Here is an 18,042-nt window from a genome sequence, read left to right on the forward strand (position 1 = left end):
ATTATGTCCTTGTCGCACGGAGCAGCACCATCACCGTTGTATGTCCTTTGGATCTTATCCCGGTGTTATTCTTCTGTCTTACTAGCGGTTGTAGGCAGCTCCTTAGTGTGCGCCCAGTCACCTGTCTCGGAAATACCGATGCATTCATTTAAGAGTATTGCCAGCATCTTTGTGGCCTTTCAGTATCCAACTTGCTAGAGATGGAGTGAAATGCTTAGCTTTTTCCAGAGCCTGAATGAAACCTTGGAATCCTTCTGAACACAAAGCCCCAGAGGGTGTCACTGATACGTGGCTGCCGAGGGAGGGGTGGAGAAGAGCTGGGAGGCTTCCAGGGCCCTGAGACATGCGCCTCCTCTCCTTGTGGCCCAGTGTCTCCAGCCCCACTTCTCTGGGTGGCCCATGGACACCGCACAGGTGGAGCAGCTGCTGGGGAAGCTGACGTCCACTCTGGGGCACCTCGATCAGGAGGTCCTGGCAGCCAGGCCCTTCCTGGCCTCGGGCATGTCTCCCTGGAGGATCTGATGGCATTCACAGAGCTGATGTAGGTGAGGTTCTCCTGCCCACTTGCCCTCGGGGGTGCTCTGGGCACGGGCTGAGCCCAAGCCCCAGCTGCCCTGTTTCCCCAGCCCGCTGCCATAGGCTGCAACCTCTTCTGAGACTAGCCCCGGCTTGCCGCATGGCAGGCCTGTGTGGAGGCTGCCCTGGGCCCCGAGCTCGTCCAGGAGGCCCACAGGCGTGTGCTTCAGCCTCAGGACCCCCAGGAGGCCCAGCAGGACCCCCAGATGGCCCAGAAGCTGGCGCAGCAGGTGAAGGAGCAGCTCCGCTGAGGGCCGGCCACACCGCTGCGCTTTGCGGGCTGCAGTAAACGTGCTGTGTGCCTGTTACTCGTCTCTAGCCTTGCTCTGCTCTAGTCAGTGGGCTCTCCCCATTTCTAAATGGTCTGGGAATCTCCCCAAATCGAGCAGCTCAGAGATAGCAGCACTCAGGGCCCCCGTGTGACCCTCCTCTGCCTCCAGGTGCCAAGTCCAGGTGCTTGGCTCTTAGGCACGGCAGATCCCAACCCAGCCTGGAAGCTTCTGAGTGCCTCTGTGACCCCTTGAGTGCCCGGTGGTGTCACCCAGTGCCCTGACAACCCCCCAGGTTCTGGTTTCTTTCTCTGCACCCATTTCTAGCACAGTTCAGGCTAGACAGCCCCCCCACCCCCCCACCACTTCTGGAACCTGTAACTCCCCTTTGGTCACTTCTGCCATAAAGGCCTGGCCCCAGGAGTTCCTACACGGAAGCCCCTCTCAGACACGGGCCAGAGGCACACGCATGCGTGCCCCCAGGGAGGGGAAGGGCAAATTCACAGCCACCGGGTGGCTGTGGGTCTGCTCCCGCGTGTCCTCACAATCCTTCCCACGTGAGCATTCCAGGCTTCCGGTCCTCATGGCAACACCAAGAGAACAAGAAGTTCCAGAACGCCGGGGGCCGGGCCTGGGTGGGTGGGCACAGGGACAGGGCACAGGCTGCGGTGGGCTGCGTGCGGCTGGGCGTCTGCCAGCCGCGGTGGGGCCCAGCATGGGCCTGGAGCTCTACCTGGACCTGCTGTCTGCGTCCTGCCGCGCCGTCTACATCTTCGCCAAGAAGAACGGCATCCCCTTCGACTTCCAGTTTGTGGATCTGCTGAAAGGTGGGCAGCTGCGGCTGCCCGGGTGGGCTGGGGGCTAGGAGAGTCAGGATGCTAGGTCAGGGGTTCACAGAAGCGGAGGCAGAGGAGACCTGCCCCGCCACGCGCCCACGCCCCGCCCCGCCCCATGTCATGCCACGCCCCACACCACGCCCACGCCATGCCCCGCCCCGCCCCACGCCACGCCCCCAAAGCCCACGCCCTGCCACGCCCCCGCCCCACGCCACACCCCACGCGCCCACGCCCCGCCACGCCACGCCCAAGTGCGCAAGGGGAAGAAAAGCTTCCTGGTGGGGGCGGTTGTCCGCTCTGTGTCTGCCCACCCGCCTTCACCATTGCCCGCAGATTCTTCCTCACTGTGATGAATGGGGGCACAGGGGCGCGCCAGTGGGAGCAGGAGGGGTCCCCGGCTCCCACCCAGCGCCCCCGCCTTCTCGGCTGCGCTGCAGCTGCCGATCAGGGCGGCGGCGGTCACAGGAGCACGGGTACTTGTTTCTCACTCACCTCTGTCCGTACCTTTTCCCTTCCCCGCCCCCTGCCAAGTGATCAGACCTGCCCAGGGTGACTCCCTGGGGCCCGGGTGAGGCTCACGGTGCCGGTCTCCATCACCACCCCAAGCACAGAGAGGGGGCTCCAGAATCTGCTCTTGCAGAGCCTGGAGGGGGCAGGAAGCCTGGTGCTGGGATCCAGGTCCCCAGGGCTTCTGTTGATTCACAGGCTGTGGCTTTGGGCCCAGAGTTGGGGGTGAGGGCTGGAGGCCTCCAGTTTCCTGGAGCCAAAGGGTTGCCCTGGCTACAGGGCCTGGGAGGGCGGCAGTGTGCCGGCCTGGTCCCTGTTAGGCCCCCTAATGTGCCTCCTCCCCTGAGGGGAGGCGTGCTTCTCCTCTGGGGCGCAGCATCACCTTCTTGGGAAGATGAGCCGAGAGGGGTTGTTTCTGTCTCGGGGAGGTCCCAGTCTCTCATCCCTGGGGTTTCAGCAGCCTCAGAGCTTCCTGCCCCTCTCAGGTCACCACCACAGCAAGGAGTACATCGAGATCAACCCCCTGAGGAAGCTGCCCAGCCTCAGAGATGGGAAATTCATCTTGTCCGAAAGGTACCCGTCTTCCCAGCCCTCCCACCCTGCCTCTCCGCTCCTCTGAGAAGAGAGTCCCCCACGGCCTGCCTGCACTACTGATCGCTTGCTTTCTTTTACTACAGAAAAGTTCACACACACACCGAAGCAGAACAAACACTAGAGAACCAGGGGCGTAATGAGCCCAGTACCCACCCCCAGCCCCGTCGCTGGTCCACTCGGGCTCATTTTGCATCGCCTATACCTCTGCTCAGTTCTCTTGCCTCCTGGCCACCCCATCCTTCACCTGCAAATGTTTAGGAATGACTTCCTAAGAGATTTCCCCACGTGCTCTGCCCTGTCTGAGGCCACCCACCAACACCCCCTTTCCCTGCAGGGCCCTCGCTCATGGGGGTGGACTCGACTGCCTTTCCCGGGGCCTCTGGGCTAACCCTCCTCCAGGAGGAATGCCAGGGGCCTAGAGCCGGCCTGTGGCCGGAGGTGGCGCTTTGGGCCTGGCCGCGCCGGGTGGTCAGCGAGCAAGGGCTGGGGAGTGCCCTGACTGTCCTCTCCGCAGCGTGGCCATCCTTTTCTACCTGAGCCGCAAGTACAGCACCCCCTCGCACTGGTACCCGCCAGACCTGCACGGGCGTGCCCGTGTGGACGAGTTCATGGCCTGGCAGCACACGGCCATTCAGCTGCCCATGAACAAGATGCTCTGGATGAAGGTGAGGGGCCCATGGCTGGGGCTCGGGCAAGCGTCCCCACACTCTCTGAGCCTCATTGCTGCAGCTCCCTCTCCTGCCCGCCTTACAGAGCTGTGGGGAGCATGACACGGACCACTGGTAGGAAAGAGCCTTATAGAGACAGGAGGAAGGGCACCTGGGAGGGGCTGGTGTCCCTCAAGCCAGGATAGGATTCAAGACATTTCATTCTGAACTGGAGGGATCAGAGCTGAGAATTTCCTTGTGGTCCAGTGGTTAGGACTTGGCGTTGTCACTGCCGGGGCCTGGGTTCAGACCCTGGTTGGGGAACTAAGATCCTGCAAGCCTCGAGCTGTGCGGTGGGAGAAAAAAAAAAAGTGAAAGGGCCCATAAAGACCGTCATATTTGAAGATGACAAACAGCACATGTGCCCCTACTTCTTATCCTACACCTGTGGCAGACATCACTAATCAATCACAGGATTCTTTAGTGCTGGTACCTCAAGTCCTTCTTTTTATAAAAAAAAAATTATTAATTAATCTTTTGGAGCTGTGCTGAGTCTTATTTGGAGCACACAAGATCTTCGATCTTTGTGGCAGCGTGGGGATCTTTAGTAATGGCACGTGAACTCTTAGTTGTGGCATGTGGGATCTAGTTCCCTGACCCGAGATTGAACCTGGGCCCTCTCTTCATTGGGAGCTGAGTGTCTTAGCCGCTGGATCACCAGGGAAGTCCCTCACATCTTTCTGAACAAAGGCCCCAGGCGACTTCTACCCACCAGAACTGCCAACGGAGGCAATACCACTTTACATCCTTGGTACTGTCCACCACCTCTCTTAGCAGACAAGGGTCAGACAGGGCCTCCAGAGGCCTGGAGGGTCAGATGGGGCCTCCTCTCCCTCCCCTCCCCGACCCCGGGCAGCTGCTGATCCCGATGATCACGGGTGACGAGGTCCCAGCTGAGAAGACGGAGCAGATGCTGGCGGAGGTAAAGAACAACCTGAAGCTCTTCGAGGAAAAGTTTCTGCAGGACAAGATGTTCATCACTGGGGACAACATCTCCCTGGCCGACCTGGTAGCCCTGGTGGAGATGATGCAGGTTTGCAGCGGGGGTGGGCGGATGGAGCAGACAAGGGACTCCCCTGAGACCATAACTTGCAGAGAGGCTGGGGAAGGGGGAGCCACGCCTGGGTGCCTGGCCTTGACCTGGGGGGAACCACGGGAAGCCCAGGTTTTGAACCAGGGAGGATCGTGGTCGTTAGTGCTTCAGAAGAGTCCTCTGTGGGGACGGGAGCTGGAGGGTGAGCCTGCTCAGTCAGCTGGGATCCCAGGTACCTCCTCCTCCCAAAGGACCCTCCAGGAAGAGTCCAGAGGCTTCCAAAGTGTCCTTCTGACCAAAGTGCCCCTCTTTTCCAGAGCTCCAGTCAGGGCAGTTGTACAGGGCTGCTCCCTGGCTTTGGGTCTAAGGGGCCATCTGCTCTGCATGGGGGGACACTTTTGGGGTGGGGGGACATTCATGCAGCTTCTGCGTGCAGGGGAGGGTGGCCACTTCTGACCGAGCTGGTGTGCAGGGTGGAGTTGAGACCCTGGCCAGTATGCAAAGTGGCCACTTTGGTCCTTGGTCAGCGTGCGGTATAGACTAGCACAGGGAGAAGAAAAGCCCCAGTCTTGGGGTCCTGCACCCCTGCCTCCATCTGTTACATGGCCTGTGAGCCTGGCCAGGCCTCCGGGGTCAGCGGCTCACTGGCCGCAGGGTGAGCGGGGAGAGTCTTGCGGCTGTAGGCAGGGCCCAGGCGGGGCTGGTCCACAGGCTGGCCATGCCTTCCTCTCCGTCTGTCCGCAGCCCATGGCCGGCAACCATAACGTCTTCCTCAACAGTGCCAAACTGGCCGAGTGGCGCATGAGGGTGGAGCTGGCTATCGGCTCCAACCTCTTCCTCGAGGCCCACGACCGGCTGGTGAAGTTGGCGGAATGGGACTGCTCCACGCTGGACCCGATGGTCAAGGAGAGGATCTGCGATTTGCTGCAGAAGTTCAAGTAGAGGAAGCCCACCTCGCGGGCCTGGCCGGCTCAGCCCCCAGAACCCCTTTCCTTAAGGGAGATGCTGAAATTCACTGCTTCTTTGCCTAATAAAGAACTGGAACAACTCCCGTGGCTCCCGAGCCTGAGATGTGCCTGGGGCTGGGTGGCAGTCGCGAGTCCCCCCAGCTTCCAAAAAGAACTGGAAAATTAAAGGTTACACACGATTAAACTGTCAGTGTGACAGCTGATGACTTTAATGCTCCACTTTCACTAATGGATGGAATAACGAGATCGGAGATCCCACAGGAAACGGAGGTTTGAACCACATTCTAACATTATCGGGGAACTTCCCTGGTGGCCCAGTGGTTAAGACTCAGTGCTCCTGATACAGGGAACCGAGGTTCAATCCCTGGTCAGGGAACTAGATCCCACGTGCCACAACTAAGAGTTTGCTTGCCCAAACTAAAGACCCCACGTGCCACAGTGAAGACTGAAGATCCCACTTGCTGCAACTAAGCCATAAATATTTATTTTGCTGCAGCCAAATAAATAAATAAAGATAGATAGTTTTTAAAAAGTAAACCCATCGGCCTGCTGGCTACACACAGCACAGCACCCACAACATAGAATACATGATCTTCTACATGGCACATGCAGTAGTCTCCAGGATAGACCCTGAGTAAGGTCATAAACTAAATCCCAAGAAATTTAAACTGATTGAAATCCTATGATGTATGTTCTCTGAACACAGTGGAATGCAATGAGAAATCAATAACAGAAGGAAAGCTAGGAAATGAAATATTTTTTAAAATGCATTTTAAATAACCAATGAATCAAATAAGAAATCACAAGGGAAATTAGAAAGGACCTTAAAAAAAACACAGCAGACCCAAACTTATGGGAGGCAGCAGAAACAGGGCTAAGCGGTCATTTTATAGCTGTGAACACGTACAGATCTCACCCACTCCAGTACTCTTGCCTGGAAAATCCCTTGGACAGAGAAGCCTGGTAGGCTGCAGTCCATGGGGTCGCTAAGAGTCAGACACGACTGAGCGACTTCACTTTCCCTTTTCACTTCCATGCATTGGAGAAGGAAATGGCAACCCACTCCAGTGTTCTTGTCTGGAGAATCCCAGGGACAGCGGAGCCTGGTGGGCTGCCGTCTATGGGTTCGCACAGAGTCGGACACGACTGAAGCGACTTAGCAGCAGCAGCAACATACATATCTCCAATCAACAACCTAACTTACACCTGGAGGAAGCAGAAAAAGAAAGGCAAACTAAACCTACAGCCAACAGGAGAACAGAAATAATAAAGATTTGAGAGTAGACAGAGGATGAAGAACAACAGAGAAGATCAGTGAATCAAAAACATTGGATTTTTGAAAAGGCTACTGTTCTCTGCAAGACCCTGGATCAGACTTCACTCACAGCATTCAGGTTGTGATTTTTTTTCTCAGAAGACAGTTACCATTTTTTGTTGTCCCTGGTAAGAATAATTAAGAACTCCTCAGCAAATTGCACGTGTGCCACACAGTCCTGGTGACTCTAGTCGCCTCGCTGTGCGTGAGCTGTCCGTAACTTATTCATCTTGCGCACTCAAAGCTTTCTACTCTCTAGCCAGTGTGTTGCCATCCCCCTCTCACCCCAGCCCCTGGCAACCACCGTTCTAATCCCTGCTTGTAAGAGTCCCACATTTTAAGATTCCACACAAGTAAGATCAGGCGGTATTTGTCTTTCTATGTCTTTCACTTAGCATAATGACCTCCAGGTCCATCCATGTTGTTGCAAATGACAAGATTTCCTTTCTTAAGGCCGAATACAAGAGTCCTTGCTACGTGTGGGCTCAGTCACTGAGTCACGTCCGACTCTGTGCGACCCCGTGGACTGCAGCCCGCCAGACTCTTCTGTCCGTGGGATTCTCCAGGCAAGAACACTGGAGTGGGCTGCCATTCCCTTCTCCACCTCAATACGTGTCCGTGAAAAATCTCCAGATTGTCTCGATCCACTCACCCCTTAACCGACACTTGGGTTGTTACCCTCTCTGGGCCTCAGTGAACATGGGGTTGGAGCCGTCTGTCTCTTGGAGATCCTGTTTTCATTGTCTTTGGATATACACCCAGAAGCGGGCTTGCTGGATCTTTCCCATCATTTTCAAAGATGGAGAAACAGAGCCCCAGAGGAGGGACGCGACACGCCCAGGGAATGAGGCGGAGGCGCTGTGCTGGGAGCAGGAAGACCTGCTGTCAGATCCCAGGGGTGCGCTGCGGCGGGGGCTGAGCGCTGCCGGAAGTCTGAGGCTTTGCCTCTCGGCCACATCAGTCCTGGGTGTTCAAGGGAAGGGCTGATGCTGAAGCTGAGACTCCAACATTTTGGCCGCCTGATGCGAAGAACTGACTCCTTGGAAAAGACCCTGATGCTGGGAAAGATTGAAGGCGGGAGGAGAAGGGGACGGCAGAGGATGAGACGGCTGGATGGCATCACCGACTCGATGGACACGAGTTTGAGTGAGCTCCGGGAGTTGGTGATGGACAGGGGGGCCTGGCGTGCTGCGGTCCATGGGGTCGCGGAGAGTCGGACACGACTGAGCGACTGAACTGAACTTGTCTTTTGATGGCGCCGGTGTCTCTGCAGCTTGGGGCCAAGAGCGTGGGTGCTGGAGTCAGACTTTCTGGACCCCTGATGCCCCTGGACCTCGATTTTTTTCATCCGTAAAGCAGGAACTTCTCACACACGGGGATGAGCCTTGACGACGTTCTGCTCGGTGGGACGAACCTGGGCGTGAGCGGCCCGCCCCCGCCAGGCGCGCCTTCCGGAGCCCCCGCCCCGCAGAGCCGCCGGGCGCCGGCGATTGGAGCGGAGCGTGCGGCCCGAGCGCGTACGGGGAGCGGCGCATGCGGGGCGGGCCGGCGCGGCTCGTCGGTCGCGGCCCGGGGCTCGCCGAGTCCCGTGTCCCCGGCGTGGCAAGGCCTGAACGCCCCCGCCATGGGTCTGGAGCTCTACCTGGACCTGCTGTCCCAGCCCTGCCGCGCCGTCTACATCTTCGCCAAGAAGAACGGCATCCCCTTCGAGCTGCGCACCGTGGACCTGCGCAGAGGTGGGCGCCCGGCCGGGGTTTGGGGGACCGAGGGGTGCGGGCGGGGAGGCCAAACTCTGCTCAGGGGAGCCCCTCCCCGAGCCTCACCCGGCCTGCGGCCAGCCACCCGGGAGATCGGGGATTCGGCTGGTCCCTGGAAGGGACGCCGGGGGGTGCGGGGCTCAGCTGAAGCGGAGTAAGAGTCGGGGTGCGGGGCGCATGAGGAATGCAGGGGCCTGGCGAACAGGGCCTGCTGCTAGGCTGAGGGCCGGGGACTGGGCCAAGAGCTGGAGGCAGGGGAGACGGGCTGCGGGGGCCGCTTGCGGTGGGGCGGAGCGAGCCCCTCCACTGCGGCCCCAGCTGCTGGTGCCCTGACCGCCCCGCCCCGCCCCGCACCCCCCAACCCCCGCTCCCACCCATGTGTCCTCTGTCTTACTGGCTCTCAGAGGGCGGCACCGGGTTGGGGATGCCGAGAGCGGGAGGACTGCGCGCGTGGGGGGGGCGGCCTTGATGAGCCCTGCACGCGGAGGGTTTGTACTTTCTTTGACAGGTCCCCAGAGTCCCGAGGGCACAGCTGGCATGCCAGGGCAGCTGGGGGTAGGGAAGGCAGAGCTCCTGTGTTGCTAGTGCTGGGAGCGGGAAGTGTGTGTGTGTGTGTGTGTGTGTGTGTGTGTGTGTGTGCACAGACCAAGTCAGGCAACTCTGCAGAGCTGAGCCTTCCACCCAGCGCCGCCAGCTCGGCGAGGCTCGCCTGCCGTTCTGCCTTTGTGCCAGCCTGTCCCGAGGCCTGAATCGCCATCTCTTCCAGCCTCCTCGAGGGACTGGCCCCCACTCTTGCCCAGCGGTCACCTCTGCAGAGTGTGGGCTAGGGGAGAGGGAGTGGGGGCAAAGGGGTGTCCCAGCCAGGCTGTCCCACAGAGGGTACTGTAGGAGGCGTGTTTCACCAGGAGAGGCAGGGAGGGTCCTGGTGAAGGGACAGTCTGAAGGGTGGGGGGAAAGGGAGGAGAGAGGCTGGAGGGGTGAGGCCATGGGGACAGTGGGTGGCTTTGAGCAGCTTCGCCTGCTCCTGGGGTGCTGGGGAGCCCCTGAAAGCTGTTGAGCAGGGGCAGCAGTGATGACACGTGCCCCCCCCCCAGAAGTTTGTCTCTGGCTACATCTGAAGGGGCAGAAGACACTCACGTGAGCTCAGAGGTCAGGGTGCCAGGGGCCTCTGGGCTGCACCTTTCCGGGGAGCTGCAGTGGGACCCTAAGGACAGGGCCAGCTCTATCCCCACTGCCCAGGGCGGAGTGAGCAAGGGGACACAGAGAGTCCAGGGGGCGTTGGCTGCAAGTATGTGGACACCCCCTCATGGCTCAGCTGGTGAAGAACCCACCTGCAATGCAGGAGACCCCGGTTCGATTCCTGTGTCGGGAAGAGCCGCTGGCAAAGGGACAGGCTACGCACTCTGGTATTCTTGGACTTCCCTGGTGGCTCAGCTCGTAAAGAATCCACCCGCAATGCGGTAGACCTGGGTTCGAACTCTGGGTTGGGAGATCCCCTGGAGAACGGAAAGGCTACCCACTCCAGTATTCTGGCCTGGAGAATTCTGTAGACTGAGTCCATGGGGTCGCAAAGAGTCGGACACGACTAAGCTACTTCCACTTTCACTTTTCAAGTGGACGCTAGGAAGAGGCCACTTGTCTGTGTTTGGGGACCTATCCTTAGGGTCCACAGGGAAAGGGGCACTGAAGGAAGCCAGAGTCCACTGAAGGGACCAGTCTCCCAGTCCCTGCAGCTGGGATACCCCCATACCCCACGTGGGAGCCAGTGATGCTGGCGATGGTGAAAAGGCAGAGGGTGGGAATCTGCAGGCCCAGGCAAGGACAGGCCCTGCCCTGGATGGAGCTCCTTAAGCTCTGTTTTAGGGAGGCTCCTAGTGGGGGAGGTTATGCCCACAGGAACTTGGCAAGGGGTGTCGAGATCTCTTTTGCACCAGCCGGCAGAACCTCCCACTTCTCCCACAGCAGACCCCGCCAGCCTTTCCCACACCAAGAGCGGCCAAGGGCTGGAGCAGAGCCATGAAATTGCGGTTGGGGTCTTTTGAGGGGGGTGGGGTGGGTACAGTGGGTGGGCACAGCCAGGCAGCGTGGGGCATTTCCCTCCCCACCGCCCACCGCGCTGGGCTCTCTGCAGGCCAGCACCTCAGCGATGCCTTTGCCCAGGTGAACCCCCTGCAGAAGGTGCCAGTCTTGAAGGACGGGGACTTCATCTTGACCGAGAGGTAACTGGGGCCCCAGGGTTGCTGGCAGACCCCTTTATAGATGAGAGACTGAAGTCCTCTGACGTGAAGGGCCCTCGGTCCAATATCCCGCAGAGAGTCAGGGCTGGACCTCTGGCTCCTGCCTGCCCACAGTTTCAGTTCACAGGGATGGTTGGAAAAGCAAGCACCTTACCAGTCACGTGGTTGTTGGTGAGGGGTGTCCCCGGGCAGGGGGGCAGGGCAGGGCAGTTCATCCCCCAAAGGGCTGCCCTCTGGCCAAATTTGTACTGAGGTCTCCCGGTGGTCCCATCTCTGGGCTGTCCTTCCCCAGGGGGACCACTAGACACATGGACATTTGCCATCACAGCAGGGACTCTCAACTTCCTCAGAACTCCCTTGCTGGGAACAAAAGGAGGGAAAAAAAAGTGAACTGTTTAGCTAGTTGTGGGAGCAGGATTCCCAGTAGGGAGCTTGGGCCACTGGCAGATACAGAGGTTTTCTGTCCCTTTGGCTGGGGTGCCCAGCCCCTGGGGTACCCCGAGTTCCTGAAGGCCTTCCCAGTGGCCCCAAGTTCCCACATTCACTGTCCTTCCATCACAACACCAAGGCAGCCCAGCTAACCCAGGGCGGTAGAGGGGCTGCAGGAGCCTTGTCTGTCCCGCTGGTCCAAGATCCCACAGCTCTCACACCCTCCTGTGTTTCCGGCAGGATGCTTTAGGGAGGACAGAGGGATGACAGAGAACAAACCATGATGGGATGGCAGGAAAGCCTTTGTGAACCGTCAGGCCTCCTGGGGGGCTGAATACGTGATGGAGAGAGTGGACGCAGGCTGGAAGGAACTGAGCTTCTGCAAGGCTCGGCTTTGGTGCTGACTCCTCCAGAAGCTCTCTCTGGCCCTCCCGTCAGAAACTGTGCTCCAAACTCTTGGCAGGACTCACCGTGGAATTTAGCCCGGTGATAGAAGGAGCTTGCCTGTTAGCCTCAGGGAGACTCTCAGCTCAGCCTCCAAAGCCTGTGTGTCCTGAGCAAGTCCCATCCTTGTTCTAAAGCCTGGCTTCCTTGTCTGGAAACGGAGAAAATAGCTTGGCGCACGGTCAGGAAGATTGAGGAAGGGACTCTGTATCAAGCCCCGGCTCAGTGGGCTCCCCCCGCCCCCCGCCCTCCAACACGTCCCCTCCTCGCCCACAGCGTGGCCATCCTGCTCTACCTGGCCCGCAAGTATAAGGTCCCCGACCACTGGTACCCTCGGGACCCGCAGGCCTGTGCCCGTGTGGACGAGTACCTGGCCTGGCAGCACACAGCCCTGCGGAGAAACTGCCTCCGAGCCCTGTGGCATAAGGTGAGGCGGCTCTCCCCGGGAGAGGGGGCGGCGAGGGCATCGCCCCGCAAGGGCGCGGGCAGCCTCACATTCTTCCTGTCGGTTCAAGTAGCTTCTGTTGACCCGGCTTTGACCTCCCAGTTCTTTCTTCTGTTTGCCCAAGCTGCTGTTAAGCCCGTCTCAATACATTCTTTGTATTTGAAAAACGTATTTTTTTCAGTTCTAGAGATTCCATGGGGTTCTTTTTTAGAGTTTCCATTTCTCTGGCGAAATTCACCGTCTGCTCACCACTTGGTCTCTTTTCTTCTAAATTCTTTAACATATTGATTCTTATAATAGTTACTGTAAAGTTTTGTTAGCGAATTTCAGCCCCTGGGTTTTCTGTGGGTCTGTTTCATAGTTACTGTAAAGTTTTGTTAGCGAATTTCAGCCCCTGGGTTTTCTGTGGGTCTGTTTCTATTGGTTGTCTTTTACCATCTTGATGATGGGTCACATTTTCCTCTTTTTCTTTTATATTTTGGCCACACCAGGCAGCTTATGGGATCTCAGTCCCCTGACCAGGGATTGAACCTGGGCCACATCAGTGACACTGAACCCTAACCGCTAGGTCACCAGGGAACACCCACACTTTCCTCTTTCTTTACCTGTCTTATGATTTCTTACTGTGTGCTACATGTGACGTAAAAGGAGCGTGGAGACTGGATACATATGAGTACCTGACACAGGGCTTGCTCTTTCTTCTGCCAAGCAGCCTCGGTGGGAGGTTCATGTCTTCCAGCTCGTCAGGATTGGGGCTGGAATGTGGCTTCAGTTACAGTTCAGTTCATCTCTGGTCTCAGAAATGTTCTGAGGGTGGAATCAGGTTGCTCATTTTCCTCCAGCAAGGATTTGGAATCTAAGAACCAACTGCAACCAAGAGATCTCTCTGCTTCTCAGGCCTGCCCTAAGTCCCCCGTGGCTGCTTCATCAGAAAACTCCCAGACAGATGGCAGGCTTGCGCCCTGGCCTGCTTGGACCCCAGGGATGAACGTGGCTTACCTAGGGCGGGCTCATGCCCTCTGGAATTTAGCTCGTTTTGTCCAGTGCTGCCCAAAAGTGAAGAGTGAGACACATATGGAATTTAAAATTTTCCAGTAGCCATAATTAAAAAGTAAAAAGAAACAGGTGAATATATTTTACTTAGCCCAATATACTCAGAATATCAGTGCTATGACTTTGGCTAATAAACACGTGAAAATATGTTCAGTATCACTAATCCTTAGGAAAATGCAAATTAAAACTATAATGAGGGGACCTCCCTGATGGTCCAGTGGTTAAGACTTTGCCATGCAATGCAGGGGGTGGGTGCAGGTTCGATCTCTGGTTGGGACACTACAATCCCGTATGGCTTGCGGCCAAATAAACCAAAACACAAAACAGGAGCAGTATTGTAATAAATTCAATAAAGATTTTTTTTAAATGAGTATTATGAAATACTACTTCATCCCTACTGGGATGGCTATTACAGATAGATAGATAAATCAAGGAGGATTGCTTGCTCAGTTGTGTCTGACTCTTTGTGACCGCACGGACTGTAGCACACTAGGCTCCTCTGTCCATGGGATTCTCCAGGCAAGAACACTGGAGTGGGTTGCCATGCCCTCCTCCAGGGGATCTTCCTGACTCAGGATCAAACCTGTGTGTCTTGCATCTCTTGGATTAGCAGGTGGATTTTTTTTACCCCTGCACCACGTGGGAAGCCCAGACAGACAGACAGATAAGCAAAATAACAAGTGTTAGTGAGGATAAGACGAAATCGAAACTCTCGTGTGCTGTGATGGGAATGGTAAGGGGAGTAGCTCCTGTGGAAGACGCATGGTGGTTCCTCAAAAAGATTGAAAACACAGCTGCGTGTGACCCAGCAATCCCACTGCTGGGTGTATACCCATAGCAACTGGCAGTGGGGTCTCGGAGATGTCTGCGTTCCCGCGTTCACAATTCCACTTCTGGGTGTATACCCACAGCAACTGGCAGTGGGGTCTCGGAGATGTCTGTGTTCCCGCGTTCACAATCCCACTTCTGGGTGTATACCCACAGCAACTGGCAGTGGGGTCTCGGAGATGTCTGCGTTCCCGCGTTCACAATTCCACTTCTGGGTGTATACCCACAGCAACTGGCAGTGGGGTCTCGGAGATGTCTGCGTTCCCGCGTTCACAATTCCACTTCTGGGTGTATACCCACAGCAACTGGCAGTGGGGTCTCGGAGATGTCTGCGTTCCCGCGTTCACAATCCCACTTCTGGGTGTATACCCACAACAACTGGCAGTGGGGTCTCGGAGATGTCTGCGTACCCGCGTTCACAATCCCACTTCTGGGTGTATACCCACAGCAACTGGCAGTGGGGTCTCGGAGATGTCTGCGTTCCCGCGTTCACAATCCCACTTCTGGGTGTATACCCACAGCAACTGGCAGTGGGGTCTCGGAGATGTCTGCGTTCCCGCGTTCACAATCCCACTTCTGGGTGTATACCCACAGCAACTGGCAGTGGGGTCTCGGAGATGTCTGCGTTCCCGCGTTCACAATCCCACTGCTGGGTGTATACCCACAACAACTGGCAGTGGGGTCTCGGAGATGTCTGCGTTCCCGCGTTCACAATCCCACTTGTGGGTGTATACCCAGAGCAACTGGCAGTGGGGTCTCGGAGATGTCTGCGTTCCCGCGTTCACAATCCCACTGCTGGGTGTATACCCACAGCAACTGGCAGTGGGGTGTCGGAGATGTCTGCGTTCCCGCGCTCACAACAGCATCACTCACAACAGCCGCGTGTGGCAGCAGCACCCGCGCCCATCAGCAGTGACGCCTCAGGGCCCCTCCGGGCTTCTGCCCCTGTTTCCTTCTAGGAGTTTCCCTGTTCTCCGTCTTATGTTTGGGCTTACTTTGAGCTTGCCTTTACGGTGTTTGAGAATGCTCTGATTTCATTTGTTTCCATGTCACTGCCCAGTCCTCTCTGCACAACTGATGGAAGAGGCTGTCTTTTCTCTCTTGTGTATTCCTGTGTCCTTTGTCATGGATTAGTTGGCCAGAAGCGTGTGGGTTTGTTTCTGGGCTCGCTGTCCTTTCCAGTGATCCGTGTCTGTTTTTTGGTGTGCATTTTACATTCACGCTACATCTCATCTAAGACCAGTTGTATTTTTAAGAGTTCAGGAACCTCTTGAGACTGGTGGTTTCCATATCAGACAGGCAGGTTTAGGATTTTTTCTTTTCTATTTTTTGCTCTTTCTTTTATTTTTCCTTTTTTTTTTTTTTTAAAGTTCTGTATTCGTTGATAATTAAAAAAAAAAAAACAAGGTTATTTTCTTTCTAGCGTCATCATGGTGGGTTTTTCATGACAATCCATATTTTTCTCAGAGGTGCACTCCTCCTTTCTGAAAGTGTATCTTTAATTCTGGGTCACCAGTTTCATTGTTGTATCTTCTATCATTTTTGATATATATAAGAAAAGAAACATTAGGGAACAAAAATCAACAGACCTCTTTGTTGCCCTTGTCCCTTCCTGAAGTCCCCCCCACCGCCTGCCCCTTGAGATATGGTTCAAGTCCTTTCAGTTCATGATCTTCTACATTATTACATTTATGTGTAGCCCAAAAACAGTGCTTTGCTTTGAGTGCTTACAATTTTATATAAATGCTCTCAGATCATCCTGCAACTTGCATTTTTCCACAGTGCTGTGGGTGGATCTAATGCATTTTTTTCTAACTACTCTATAGCATTTCCTGATATGAATAAATCAGAATTTATTAGTTACCCTCTGATGGTCTTTTATAGTTAGAGACCTTATATTTATATTTAAGGACCTTTTGCATTTAAAGCCTCGGGTGCTGCCCTGGAGGTCAGGTAGGAATGCCGGCCTCTAACCCCCACTCTGCCTGCCCACCCATCAGGTGATGCTCCCTGTTTTCCTGGGTGAGCCGGTCTCTCCTGAGATGCTGGCGACCACGCTGGCAGAGTTGGACATGGCCCTGCAGGTGCTTGAGGGCAAGTTCCTCCAGGACAAAGCTTTTCTCATCGGGCCCCACATCTCTCTGGCTGACCTGGTAGCCATCACGGAGCTGATGCATGTGAGTGCTGTGGGTGGTGGTGGAGAGGGGGATGAGGCAGGGGAGTCCTGGGTGGCACTGAACTCCTGCTCACACCATGCCCCTGGCTGCGGGACCCTGTGGAGAGACCTTCTGGAGTTCCATGACCTCCAAACCACGTTGGTGTCGCAATACGTGGTCACTCATCCCGTCCCCTCTCTCCCTGCAGCCCGTGGGTGCCGGCTGCCAAGTCTTCAAAGGCCGACCTAAGCTGGCGGCATGGCGCCAGCGCGTGGAGGCAGCGGTGGGGGAGGTCCTCTTCCAGGAGACCCATGAGGTCATCCTCAAGGCCAAGGACTCTCAGCCTGCAGACCCCAGCTTAAAGCAGAAGATGCTGCCCAAAGTGCTGGCCATGATCCAGTGAGCCAGGAAGCCTCACCTCTGCTTCGCCCTTGGCAGTTCACAGAGCAGCTTCATTTCCATTGTCACTTGGGAGGCAGAGCAGGTGTGGCTTGCTTGCCTGTGTCCTCTGCTCCTGGGGCCAGGTTCCCAGCCATCTGTCGCTGGGGCTGCAAAGCCACGAAGAGAATGGCACACCCACAACTTGTCTCCTTTCATCTGCGTTTTCTTTCCAGTCCGGGAAATAAACCTGGGCTCAGCCTGAGCCTTTGCTTCTAACTCTGAGGTGTGATTTATTTGACCTTCCATCTGTCCTGGCCGTGGTCTTGGCCTCTCTTTGAAAGACAGCTGCCTTCTTAGGCCCGGTGTATTAGCTTTCCCCAGACTGGTTGTCCAGAGTGAAATTAACAAATGCCCTATCCTCTACTGGTTCTTCGCCAAGGACGGTAGAGGGAGCAGGTCTCCAAGTGTGCTGGTGGCAGGCGTGCCAACACTCCCTTTGCAGGACCAGTCATCCTTTCAGCACCAAGCACTGTGAATCACAAGTCCTGCACCCACCCTGAGGGGGTAGTGGGGAGGAGACATCAAACAGCAGCTCCCCCAGTCAGCTCACTCAAGTGGGGCCTGAATTGCCACACCTCAGAGTTGCAGAACCTGAACAGGAACGGAATGCTCAGATTGCACTTTAGAATAACATTCTGGCTGTTGGGGGGGGGTGGGGGTTGGACTGGAGGGTGGCCAGGGAGGAAGTAGGGGGATGGGATATCGCAGTAGTGTGGCCAAAGGTGAGTTACGGAGGAGGGCAGTCCCCTGGAAGCGGTGGAGAACATGGCCCCATCCAGCCTGGAGAAAGTTCTCTCCTGACGGGATAGGTCTTTCATAAACCGGGAGGTGGAGGCCCAGGAAGGCCAAGCTATTCTCAAGGGTTGGTTTTTTTTTCCCAGTTGGGCTTTCTCTGAATCTTGGGTTTGGGAATAGGGTTGTTTGTTGTTGTTGTTTTAATTGTTTATTTTCTTGGCTGCCCTAGGTCTTTGTAGGTCTGCAATACAGGAGAGGTGGGCTCAATCCCTGGGTCAGGAAGATCCACTGGAGGAAGAAATGGCAACCCACTCCAGTATTCTTGTCAGGAAAATTCCATGGACAGAGGAGCCTCTTGGGCTACAGTCCATGGGGGTCTCAAAGAGTCTGACACGACCAGCACAGGCACTCACAAGTCTTAATTGCAGCTTGGAAGATCTTTAGTTGTGGTATGTGGGATCTAGTTCTGTGATCAGGAATCCAACCTGGGTGCCCTGCCTTGGGAGCAAAGAGTCTTAGCCACTGGACCACCAGGGAAGTCCCTGGAAGTGAAGTGAAGTGAAGTGAAAGTCGCTCAGTCACTTCCGACTCTTTGTGACCCCATGGACTAGCCCATGGAATTTTCCTGGCCAGAATACTGGAGTGGGTATCCTTTGCCTTCTCCAGGGGATCTTTCCAACCCAGGGATCATACCCAGGTCTCCTGCATTGCA

General features: G+C 56.1%; 2 protein-coding genes across 3 annotated transcripts; both read left to right on the forward strand.

Annotated features, from left to right (window-relative positions):
- Positions 1-1,545: 1,545 nt before the first annotated feature.
- On the forward strand, positions 1,546-5,561 carry LOC129542339 (glutathione S-transferase theta-4-like). The gene is made up of 5 exons (XM_088827875.1): positions 1,546-1,672; positions 2,674-2,761; positions 3,297-3,447; positions 4,346-4,522; positions 5,267-5,561. The coding sequence occupies exons 1-5, from the start codon at positions 1,561-1,563 to the stop codon at positions 5,462-5,464; spliced, it is 726 nt and encodes a 241-aa protein (XP_088684001.1). The 5' UTR covers positions 1,546-1,560; the 3' UTR covers positions 5,465-5,561.
- A 2,719-nt stretch (positions 5,562-8,280) lies between these two features.
- Positions 8,281-16,811, forward strand: LOC129542490 (glutathione S-transferase theta-1). Of its 2 annotated transcripts, XM_088828358.1 has the most exons (6): positions 8,439-8,541; positions 9,905-9,968; positions 10,694-10,781; positions 11,949-12,099; positions 15,999-16,175; positions 16,363-16,811. In XM_088828358.1, exons 5-6 carry the CDS (start codon positions 16,002-16,004, stop codon positions 16,555-16,557), a joined length of 369 nt encoding a protein of 122 aa, XP_088684484.1. In that variant the 5' UTR covers positions 8,439-8,541; positions 9,905-9,968; positions 10,694-10,781; positions 11,949-12,099; positions 15,999-16,001; the 3' UTR covers positions 16,558-16,811. The 2 variants fall into 2 exon arrangements, with proteins under 2 accessions (XP_055260939.2, XP_088684484.1); XM_055404964.2 differs by lacking the exon at positions 9,905-9,968 and having other exon boundaries at positions 8,281-8,541.
- The last annotated feature ends 1,231 nt before the right edge of the window (positions 16,812-18,042 follow it).

Source organism: Moschus berezovskii, chromosome 19, assembly GCF_049115385.1.
Source record: "Moschus berezovskii isolate FMDL1 chromosome 19, NW_MosBer_1.0, whole genome shotgun sequence".
Taxonomy (NCBI): domain Eukaryota; kingdom Metazoa; phylum Chordata; class Mammalia; order Artiodactyla; family Moschidae; genus Moschus; species Moschus berezovskii.